Source organism: Lutra lutra, chromosome 2, assembly GCF_902655055.1.
Source record: "Lutra lutra chromosome 2, mLutLut1.2, whole genome shotgun sequence".
Classification (NCBI taxonomy): Eukaryota; Metazoa; Chordata; class Mammalia; order Carnivora; family Mustelidae; genus Lutra; species Lutra lutra.
Genome location: NC_062279.1, coordinates 17,429,767 through 17,441,226, shown reverse-complemented (window position 1 = coordinate 17,441,226; position 11,460 = coordinate 17,429,767). Strand labels below are relative to the sequence as shown.

The 11,460-nt window shown below is 46.0% G+C and overlaps 1 protein-coding gene across 4 annotated transcripts; it reads right to left on the bottom strand.

The window, feature by feature from the left end:
* Nucleotides 1–954: 954 nt before the first annotated feature.
* On the bottom strand, nt 955–11,397 carry MBOAT4 (membrane bound O-acyltransferase domain containing 4). Of its 4 annotated transcripts, none has more exons than XM_047715501.1 (3): nt 11,339–11,397; nt 5,393–5,617; nt 955–2,923 (listed from the first exon to the last, which is right to left on the bottom strand). In XM_047715501.1, the coding sequence occupies exons 2-3, from the start codon at nt 5,569–5,571 to the stop codon at nt 1,960–1,962; spliced, it is 1,143 nt and encodes a 380-aa protein (XP_047571457.1). In that variant the 5' UTR covers nt 5,572–5,617; nt 11,339–11,397; the 3' UTR covers nt 955–1,959. The 4 variants fall into 4 exon arrangements, with proteins under 4 accessions (XP_047571457.1, XP_047571449.1, XP_047571438.1 ...); XM_047715493.1 differs by having other exon boundaries at nt 11,285–11,394; XM_047715482.1 differs by lacking the exon at nt 11,339–11,397 and adding an exon at nt 8,244–9,510.
* Nucleotides 11,398–11,460: the final 63 nt, after the last annotated feature.

The following is an 11,460-nucleotide window of genomic DNA, read 5'->3' as shown; positions in this document are numbered from 1 at the left end:
ACCTGAGCTGAAGTTGGACATTTAACTGACTGAACCACCCAGGTACCCCCAAGCATTGATTTTTTTAAAAGCTCTATTATAGTCTATTGTAATTCTAATGCTGACCTTTTTTTTTTTTTAATGGCAAGTAATGCTGTGATGATTGTTTTTTTTCCTCCCAACCCACAACACCACCCCTGCCATCCCACTTGCCCCTCTGGGTCGGACTCTAAGGATAGTCCTTCCAGTGACTTGCTTGTAATGGTCTTAGAGTACTTTACCACCCCCTTGGCTATCAAATGTTTCCCCTTGATTATCCCCAATCCTGGAAAGCCCTGTTTGTCCATACTGTCTCCTCAGGGCTATTGAGTGTGGTGAGAGAAAGTCTGGACCATGAGGGTTAAGGCCACTACAAATTCATGCAGCCTGTTCAAGGCCCTCACTGCCTGCTGCGGTGTGTTCTGTGTGTGTAGGCTGGGCTGTTTGTCTGCCTTCATGCTCGTGAGTAATATTGACATACCTTTCTAAGTGATCACTTCTAACTTAGTATTATCTTTGCCAAGTTTTGAAGAGTAGAAGCTCGCTTGCAATTTTATATTTTGAAAAGAATGCAGATGGTTGGTTTTGGAAGCTTCGATGCTCATGCCATGCTTCCTGCGGTGGGGCAGATAGGGTAAGTGAATGACTTTAAGTGGGACACAAAGAAACTTTGTACGTGTTTCTTTAGTGAGTGTGAGAATGAAATATAGTGAATCCACTAAACTCAGTGTTCAGCGATGCCATGGCTTAGAAAGAGGACAAGTTTTTAAAAGTAAGCTGAGCTAAAGTTAAAGAAAAACTAATTATGGGGAGCTTGGGTGGCTCAGTCGGTTGAGCGTCTGCCTTCCATTTAGGTCATGATCCCAGGGTCCTGGGATTGAGTCTGGAGTCGGCTCCTTGCTCAATGAGGAACCTGCTTCTCCCTCTCCTGCTTGTGCACTCTCTCTGTCAAACAAATAAATAAATCTTTTTTAAAAATAAGAATAAAAGAGAGAGAGAGAGAAACTGTAATGATGTGACCGGCCGGGCAGCCAGCAGGCAGAGGCGCTGTGACAGCGACCACGGGATCACACAGTTCCACTACCCCTCAGCAGTCTTCACAGCTTTCTCTCGGGGCCCTCCCAGAGGGAGAAACAGAGAGAGTTATGTAGGCTATGCCAAGAAAAGGGAACCAGACCCTCAACATCGTACTAAAATAGGGCTTACTTCTTGTTTTTGGCCTCTTCATGTGACATATCTCATAGGTCAGTTTTGTGCCTGTTATGTAAGTGGTTATCATGGCTCAGCCAGATTTTCAGTGTATTAACATATTCGGAGATCATAGCAGCCTTTCCATTTTGAGACCAAAATTTTCAAATTACCTCTAGATGAGAATGAGTCTCTAGTTCGTGGAACAAGCCAATACGAGAATCTGATTTAGAGCTTTTTAAAAGTCATCTCCACATCCCACATGGGACTAGAACTCACGATCCCCAGATCAAGAGTCACACCCTCTACTGTGAGTCTGCCAGGCGGCTGCCCCTGATTAAGATTTCTGTTGTTTTTGTCTGGCTAAACTCGCCATCCAGGATCAAGTGGAACTGTTGGAGATTCAGTGTTTGGGTGTCCAGCATTTACCACTTGCCTTTTGGTTGGCAGTACCTTCTGTTTTTACCTATCACCTTTCCTTGCTTCCGTGCCCAAACTGTTAAGTCCTAAGGGAAGAAACCATGTCTTTTTTTTTTTTTTTTTTTTATCTTCAGTACCAGTACTATAGCTTGTGAAAATAGGTACACAAATTTCTACGGGCAGACACCAGGAATATACACCCAGTACTTGAAAAACAAAACAAAACAAAAACCTAGTATGGAAGAGTTCAAGCCTAGGTCTCATCAACACACCATCTGGCATTTTCTCAACTCTGTTTCGTGGATGTATAAGCTGAAGGCGGGAGAGAAGCTATCAGTTAAATGTCTTCTTTCTCTTTCCCAATAGAAAAAGCAAAATGCAGTACACCAGGGGAAAGACACTGTTGTAGGAATTACACAGCAGCCAGAGGGAGGAGAGGCTCCGGGCCTCCACGGCCAGCATTATATAAGCAATGATGAGCTGGGTGTGGGCCCAAGTGAGCGCTCGATAGAGCAGGTGCATCGGCCAGGATCTGATAAACAAGCCGGCAGAAGTGTGAATCAGGTAATCGGCCTCCACCATCAGACCCCAGCACAGGAAACCGAACACCTGTCCTGGATGGAGCCCATGCCACCAGGCCGAGAAGGCAAAGGTCTGCAGCAGCGGCCAGGCCCCGCCCTGCTGGAACACGAGGCGTCGGAGCCACCGCGCTGTGCTTTGGTTCCACTTTCTCGTGAACAGGGAGATCCTGTGGGTCGTTTCCAGTGTCCAGATGTCCGCATCGGGGAGGTAGCCCTCCTCACTGGGGCTGTGACCAAACCCAGGTCCAAAGCCCGCGGCGTGGAGGAGGGCGTCATCCAGGATCCAGCAAGAGTAGTAGGTGAGTTTGAAGAGCCCGGCTGTGGACCACATGACTTGAATACACTCGAGCTGCTGGCAGTCAGCCAGATCTGCTCCTGCTCTCACCACCTTCCCCAAGACCACCTTTAGGCACTCGAGGCCCAGGATCTGCAGACCCCTCTGGCTCAGAGCCCAGACGGAGCGCCTGGGACTCAAAGTGCCAGACCCTTGAACACGAGCCTGGAATTTCTGGAAGGAACACAGGGGGCCTCCTAGGAGAGCAGGGAAAAAGAGCAAGTAGCTGATGTAGGGCAGTGTCTCACACAGATGCTCAGACAACGAGCTTCTTTCCCTGATGCCTCTTGATGCTGCCTTCACTTTTCCCTCACGGATATCCAGAGAGAGGGATGTCACCCTCTGGGTCAATAGCATGAGGGAAGAAAGAGTGATGCAGAACCTGAAAGAGATTTATTTCAAATGTAAAGATGCTCCACAATTTATTTCATCCCATTCCAGTCCCTCACACACAACCCCACAGCGAACAGCAGCCCTGAACAATGGAGACTGATGTTCAGCCCTGCGGTGTCCCCACAAAGATTCTTGTGTTTTTTTTTTTTTTAAGATTTTATTTATTTATTTGACAGACAGAGATCACAAGCAGGCAGAGAGACAGGCGGTGGGGGGGGGGGCGGGGGGGAAGCAGGCTCCCTGCTGAGCAGAGAGCCCGATGCAGGGCTCTATCCAAGGACCCTGAGATCATGACCTGAGCTGAAGGCAGAGGCTTAACCCACTGAGCCAGGAGCCCCACAAAGATTCTTGAGTTACTTCTCACCACAGGCTGCTCTGGTTAGGATCAAAGGGTAAATGGGGAAATGAATCATTAGAGAGGCAACCAGAAAAATGACAAGGGATATTGTGGGAGAAATATTGTTAGTATATTTCTGGGAATGGCTTCTATAGACTAGGATCCGGGACCTGGGAGAAGTTTGCCACAGAAGGGACACAAATTTAGCATTCAAGAGATTATAGGAAGGCGAAGATTTTAAATATGAACCGGTCCTTGTCAATAAGATTCTGCAGGCTTTGGCCCCTGTGCTCAGGAACGGTGAGTCAATCTTGGGGTTCAGGGTGTGCACTGAGTCATTAGCAATTTGAGGTGTGTTCTTAACCGGTCACCTGGACTGCTCCTGCTTCAGTGTCACTAGGTAGAGAAGATCCTGCTGACAAGGTTTTTATGGAGAAGAGTAATGAAAATTACATGATGCCCTCTACAATCAGGAACGCTGTCCTGTGGAGAGAAAATGGCACAGTTTCCCACATTTCCCACAGTTTCTATCTGTGAGTCTGAGGATTTAAGGACAACTGACCTTCCCTGACTGATCCAAACAGTAGGCAAAGTAGCCTCCAAACGCCACCAACCCCTGTTTGTACACCTGCTATTGTGGGCTGAATGTGTTTCCCCCAGATTCATGTGTTGAAGCCCTAACCCCCAGTGCTTCAGAATGTGACTGCGTTTGGAGACAGAGTGAGTAAGTTAAAATGAGGTCATTGGGGTGAACCCTAATCCAGTATGACAGGCATTCTTATAAGAAGAGGAGATTAGGACACAGACACACACACACACACACACACACACAGGGAAGACCAGGTGAGGACAAATGGAAAGACAGTCATCTACAAGCCAAGGAGAGAGGCCTCGGAAGAAGCTGAACCTGCCAACACCTTGACCTTGAACTTCCAGCCTCCAGAGGAAGTACATTTCTGTTGTGTGAGTCACTTCCTCTTCAGTACCTTGTTTGGGCAGTCAGAGCAAACTAATACATCTTCCCATCTCAGCTCTGGCTCAGACTTCTTCCCATTGACCAGATCCTGTTCAGCTCGCTCCTCCAGCCCCTATCAGGTCCCCGCTTCTTACCAAAATCCTAATTCACCACACCCCAGTCAGTACTCCCTACCCCCTACCTGCGTGCCATCTCGCCTCTTCTCCCAAGAAGCAAACCCTTAAGCCTTTGGTGAAAACAGTGAGGATGAAGAAAAGAATTCTAGGTGTGGCAGAGATGGTAGAATGAGAGCACCAATGGCAAACTGGAGTCAGACAGGTGACCCGCCTCGACAGGTCTCAGCCCCTGTTCTCTCTGAGTGACCACAGACCCACACCAGTTGTGGTAAGACAGGAAGCCAGGGACCACAGGGCTCAAGATTGCAGAGATACCTGTTCTCCCCTAATCTGGGTGATCTCACTGACTCATGAAAAGCACTTCTCTAAATGGTAATCAGTGCCTGATTCGTTTCCTAGACTGGTAACTACGCTTCTTCATAAAGGACGGAACAGCTGAGTCTCAATGAAAGCAAAACCCTTGCATAGCAGCTTCCACCGGAAGGCAGCAAAGGTTTACAGTGAGTTTATACCTTCCCAGTGCCGCTGAAGGGGGAGCAGCTGCTGACTGTGTGTCTAAACCAGCCAGTCTGAGTTGAGCCGACTGTGCTTAGTCGCTTCTAGGCAGATGCTTCTGTGGGCCCTGGGACTCCTGGTTCGATGCCCTTTTCAGGTACAATGATAAGTACAGTGAAGTGCCAGGCACTGTGTGACATGGACAACATGTGGCGGTTACTTATAGTCATTAATATTATAAATAAATTATATTATAAATAAATTAATATTAATTACATTTGTATTAATTATCTCGAACTTAAGAGTCTTACAATACAGGTATTGTTATACACACACACACACACACACACACACACACACACACTTGTTTTTTAAGGAAAAGAAATTGAGACTGAGAGGTTAAATGACTTGCCTAAGGTCACACTGCCCCAGTGTGCAAGAATTCGTATTCAAACTCATCCCCCAGGTTCTCTCCACTTTCACCGTGGTGCAAGCGCAGCCTTGGCTGGGTTAGTATAACCAAGTAAGCTTTACCTCGTGGAAGGACGTTCTCGAAGATAGTATTCGGTGTAGTGCAGCCCCAGGTGACAGAGCGTCTGCCAGCTCATCTGGGAGATGAAAGCCCACCTGTGCACATCCCGTGGGCCAAGCCAGGAGATCAGCACCGCAGCCCACAGAGCGGGGATGAGGACAAGCACAGCCAACGAACCCATGGCCGCCAAGGCCAGGGCGCCCCCTCCAGCCAGGAGAAAGAGGTACCTGAAAGAGAAAGGACAAGTGTGAGACTGACTTGGAACGGTGTAATAAAGGAGTCACACAGATGTCATTCTCAATAACCCAATGGAGGTAAGTAAGCCCCATGTATCACCTGAAGAAGCCATACTGTTACCACCCAAAGTCTTCCTTTTGTTTTTCTGAAGGAATGAACCGAGGGAGAAAAGCCAGAGTCCATTTGCAAATGACTATCTCAGGAGACAACTTTTTTTTTCTTTTTTTTTAGATTTTTATTTATTTATTTATTTGACAGAGAGAGATCACAAGTAGGCAGAGAGGCAGGCAGAGAGAGAGGAGGAAGCAGGCTCCCTGCTGAGCAGATAGCCCGATGCAGGGCTTGATCCCAGGACCCTGGGATCACGACCCGAGCCGAAGGCAGCAGCTTTAACCCACTGAGCCACCCAGGCGCCCCAGGAGGCAACTTTTTAAAAAGATTTTATTTATTTACTTATTTGACACAGAGAGAGCATGAGCAGAGGGGAGGAGCAAGGGGTGAGAGAGAAGCAGACTCCCCGCTGAGCAGAGAGCCCAGTGAAGGGCTCGATCCCAGGACAACGGGATCATGACCTAAGCTGAAGGCAGGCGCTTAACCGACTGAACCGCCCAGGCGCCCCTCAGATGAATTTTGATTCCTACCTCAGTGATCCTGCGAACCTCTCTTTGATGTCCGTCACTCAAGTGGGAACGACACCCCTGACAATCCTGTGGGTGACAGTCCAGAAGGTTTCCTGGTGGGGACAGCTTACAAATCTAGTGGCTTGCTGCCTGAATGAAGGGTTGTAAAGCCAGCGTCAAGGATCTAGGAGAGCTCTCTAGACATCGCCCCATGGAGATGAGCCTCTTTCCTTGTTGCTGGGTTGCACTGTCCTGAACCATTCTGGAGACAGTGGGAAAGGGGATTCTGTGCCTCTCTCTGCTAAGTGTTTGAAAACTCAGTTAGAAAATCTTTATATGTGCTCTTAATCCTCTCAACTGCTCTTCCAGATCTTACAAGTTGGTGGGGTTTTTTTCATGTTGTTAAAGGATCCACATGAGTGGTTTGTGGAAACTACTTCCCTTGGAAGCTGGCAGGTGCCCTGAGGATGTGCAGAGACCTGGGAAATTTCACATAAGGTCTCAGTTCTTCTTTCCACTTGAACTCATGACCCCACCCTCAAGAGTCCCATGCTCTCCCGAAGGAGTCAGCCAGGTGCCCTTGTTCATTTTAATTGGTGCCAAAGTAATAACTCTGAATGGAGAGGTGTGAAAATCGGTATGACTAGTCAGGGATAGGAAAATTGAGTCAAAGCGGTCTGTGTCTTCTCGACCACCACAGGGTATATATCATGGCTCTGTGAGATCGGGACACACACACATAGGTGAGAATGTCTTTCTTGGGAGAGACTGGTGGATGCCCCAGTATGAGACGCTCTATCATATAAGGCCTGGCCCATTCCTGTGCTTCTCTTTGAGCTAACCCACCCCAGTTAACACTGTGGGCCAAGCCTTTACCTCCCTGCCGCGGAAAAATGAGGGAAATACGTATTCCTTACACAGTGAAGCCTAAGGTGTCATTGAAATGTCTATACACATACAATGCAGACTACATGAGTGCTTATTTTATTCTAAGCATTGTGCTAATAATCCCTGCATTAAAAAGTATCTTTATTTAATCCTTAAAATAACCCCATGAGATAGGCATTATTATTTCCATTTCATGGATCAACTTGGAGAGAATTTATTCACATACATAAGAACACTCAGGGAGGGAGGGACCCAGGACCCATCAGGCTGTCTCCGAAGCCAGCAACCTTAACCCTGTGGGAATGAACCTTTGTTTTTGCACTTGCTTTGCCTTATTATTTGTGATTCTTTATCAAGAGGAAACTTTTTTTTTTTACAATGCCCCCCTTCCTGACCCCCGTCTCCTAAATGAAGGTAAGGGCCATCCACCAGTTGTGAATGGCTGATAACATACCACAGTTTAGTCAAACTTAGAAAGTCTAACTGATTACTAGATACAGCTGGATTTTATTAAAAATCCTCAATGTATAAAAAATCTTAATTTCTAAAATAAGTGAATTATTAGGAGGTAGCCCTCTAGCAATGGATTTTTATTTTATAAAAGGATATTCCACAAACTTCTTTAAAAACAAGGACTGTGTCAGGGTCCCTGAGTGGCTCACTTGGTTAAGCGTTGGACTCTTGGTTTGGGCTCAGGTCTGATCTCAGGGTTTTGAGATAGAGCTCCACCCCTGCCCTCCCCTGTGTCAGGCTCTGAGCTGCTTGTTTTTCTCTCTCCTTCTCCCTCTGCCCCTCTCCATGCTCAATATTTCCCTTTCTCTCAAATAAATAAAATAAACCTTTAAAACAAACAAAAACCAGGGACTGTCTCTCATGTATAGAACGTACTAGCTAGATCTAAAATAATTTCAATCAACTTGTCAAATCTCTAGTGACGATAATTTTTGAAACCTAGATTGAGATATAGGTAATCTAACATAATTTGTTTTGACTTATTCCATTTCTCTGAGAAACCATACAAAGGCATTTAAAGAATCAGTTATATATTTAACAAAATTTAATTTTATTGAAAATGATAAAATTCCATGAAATGAGGACTTAAACCTACCTGGCATGGGTGGGAAAAGAATCCAGAATGCAGAGATAATTAAACAAAAGTGCAAAAGGGAAAGCCGCCCCTTGATAAAGTGATACAGGATGGAGGAAGAACAGCGGAAGCCAATCCATTGTAAACTGGAACAAAGACTCGTCCTTTCCAGAGTCCCTAACCGGTGCCTCCCTGTGAGCAAAACCTCAACCAGGCTCTCTTGGATCTTTTTATATGGCTCAGAAGGGACTGGGTGAGTAAAGAGCATACAGATCACCAGCGAGAAGCAGCATAAAAGTTGGCTTTCTGATAAAAGGAACTCATTATAGAAACCAAAACGCGTTTTGGTGTTCTATTAAGAATGTACGGAAAACATTGCTTTCAGAAGTTCCCCTTTTGTTTGGTTTACATACTGCACTATTTGCCTTTCCAGTCATCTGACTGTCATATTTTCTTCACTAAGTTAATGAAAAATCTCATTTTCTAGTTGTGGACAGATACCTGGCCAGCTGGGGAGGGCAAGCAAGAAAGGACATGAGAATGAGGAAGCGAGACAGGTTCTCAAAGAGCAGGAAGATTCCTCTTCCCAACCACCGTTGTCCTCCTAATGCTATTTCCTTTTTTTTTTTTTTTAATAGTACCTATCACCACCTCTTCTATATCTATTCCTCAATTTGTTTATGGTCTGCCCCCTGCCAGAATGTGAGCTCTACAAGGGAGGAACTTTGTTTTGTTTATTGATGAATCCCCCGCACATAGAACAGTGCTGGACATATGCTATGTACTCAGTAAATACCGGTTAAACATTAAAAGGTCTTAAGGAAGTGAAGTGTTGAGAGGAACATGTAAGGAGAAGCTTTTCTTTGGAGTGTGTACAAGAACTACAAAGACACTGCCTAGAAGCAAGAAAAGAACAGCCTATCTCTTTGGTGAGTCCCTATCCTGAGCTCAGAGTATTACAACGATGTGCCTGACTGGCCATTTCCCATCCCCGAAGATATATGCAAGAGCGAGCAGCCTTAAGTAAAGGACAGGAGAGTACAGCCTGACACGAAAGCACCTTAAGGGCAAGGACCATCTCTTAGTGAGAGATAGTTCTGCAAAGAAGAAAAGAAAGAGAATCTCTTATTAACTGGGGGACTCTGAGCTAAGTCCCATCTCCTCTCTGAGACTGAGCTTGAGCTCCTTGATTAAAAAATTAGATAGAAGGGGCACCTGGGTGCCTCAGCCAGTTGGGCATCTGCCTTCGGCTCAGGTCATGATCCCAGGGTCCTGGGATCCAGCCCCACATCGGGCTCCCTGCTTAGTGGGAAGCCTGCTTCTCCCTTTCCCTATGCCCCTCCCCTTGCTTGTGCTCTCTCTCTCTCAAATAAATAAATAAAAGCTTTAAAAAATTACATACAATAATGCCTGTCTCAACAGAATCGTTATGATTAGATAAAGTATGTAAAATCACGGAGTCTAAAGCTGCTTGATGAATGTAGCTGAAAGTAAAACAGTTGGAGAACAATAAAAATTATTGCTTTTAATAGCATTATTGGGCTACCATTTTATGATAGACTGGTGCCAAGCACCAGGAATATAAAGATGAGTAAGACATGGCCTCTGCCTTCAAGCAGCTCTCAGTCTACGAGGGTGATGGAAATGGCTACGAATACTTTCATCAAAGAATGACAGGTGCAGGGTACCGTGGGTATCCTGTAGTGGGTAAGTAAAGAAGCAATTAGGGGCATGTGGGTGTCTGAGTCATCAAACATCTGCCTTTGGCTCAGGCTCTGATCCCAAGGTCCTGGGATCAAGCCCTGCATCACGCTCCCTGCTTGGTGGGAAGCCTGCTTCTCCCTCTCCCACTCCCCCTGCTTGTGTTCCCTCTCTTGCTGTGTCTCTCCCTGTCAAATAAATAAATAAAATCTTAAAAAAAAAATAAAGCAATTATCTGCAGAGATAGGCAATTTTTAAAAAGCAAAAGAAATGGAAATGCTTAAATCGGTTCTGGAAAGGTCACAGGTGGCACAAAGATCTAGATGAACAGTAGAACAATGACTAAGCTTACACAATATGGAACATATTACAATGTAATCAGATCCCTCATTAAGTTTAACTGTTAGGTATAGAGGAATTGAGTTAGGAAAAAAGTTATGCTTTTTGTCTTTGAATTAAATATTTATTAATTCCTATTTATACTTTTATATTTGTGTTTTGGAATCAAAATTTTTTAAAAAGATTTTATTTATTTATTTGACAGAGAGAGAGAGAGATCACAAGTAGGCAGAGAGGCAGGCAGAAAGAGAGGAGGAAGCAGGCTCCCTGCTGAGCTGAATCCCAGGACCCTGAGATATGATCTGAACCGAAAGCAGAAGTTTAACCCACATCTGAGACTTAAACCCTCATAGCGGGGCAGGGTGGGAGCGGGGCAGGTGGAAGCCATCTGGGGCAGAGAGTCAGCTTGGGTTCATGGAGGATGAAAGTGTGATCAGAGAAAGAGGAAGAGGAGCATGACAATAAGGAAGAGAGAAGTAGGCCGGGGCTGGATCTAACCCAGAGGTAGGCGATGGAAAAGAATTTGGATTTTATAAAGAATGGGAAGTGAAATAACTGGATTGGTTTTTACAGAGTGACTTTTGGCTACAGGAGAATGGCTTGGATGGGGCTGGAGGGTGGGGATGGGGATGTGACGGGGGTGGAGGGAGCGGACTGCCCGGTAGAGCTGGCTTTTTAGAGAGGTGGAAGGGTCTTGCCCGTGCATTCTGTGCAGGGAGGTGAGCAAAGCCTAGGCTGCCTACTGAGTTTCTAGCTTGAGCATCTAGGTGAATGGTGGATCCCTTCACTGAGATGGAGATCAGAGCACCAACTGAGGGCGTAATTCAAAAGCTCTGTTCTATACGTCTTGGGTGTGATAGAACTTTGAGGCATCCAAGTGGAGATGCCAAGTACAATGAAGTAACCAGATGTGAAGCTCGGCAAAGAGGACAGAACTAGAGGTATCAACCCGAGAAAGTCGGCAGGTAGGAAGGTATTAACCTATGGGAATGCTGAGATCGCCCAGGAAGAGGTGAGCTCACACAAGAGAAAAGGGCGCAGGGGCCTGGCCGGAATCTTAAGCAGCAGAAGCAGACCGAAAAAGAACGGTGGCCTATGATGAGGTGGACAGGATGTGTGCCGGGTTGGACCAGGTCGCTGTTTTAAATCCAAGTCTATCCATCCCAGGACAGCGCTATCAGCCAGAGCCCACGCAGGG

Excerpts from the sequence above, each read along its gene's own strand:
- MBOAT4 (XM_047715482.1), bottom strand. The coding sequence starts at position 8,362 with ATGGATTGGCTTCCGCTGTTCTTCCTCCATCCTGTATCACTTTATCAA. Across the intron at positions 5,618-8,243 it reads TCTTTTCCCACCCATGCCAG|GTACCTCTTTCTCCTGGCTG; the intron begins GTAGGTTTAAGT and ends TTTCTCTTTCAG. Across the intron at positions 2,924-5,392 it reads CGAGAACGTCCTTCCACGAG|GTTCTGCATCACTCTTTCTT; the intron begins GTAAAGCTTACT and ends AATCTCTTTCAG.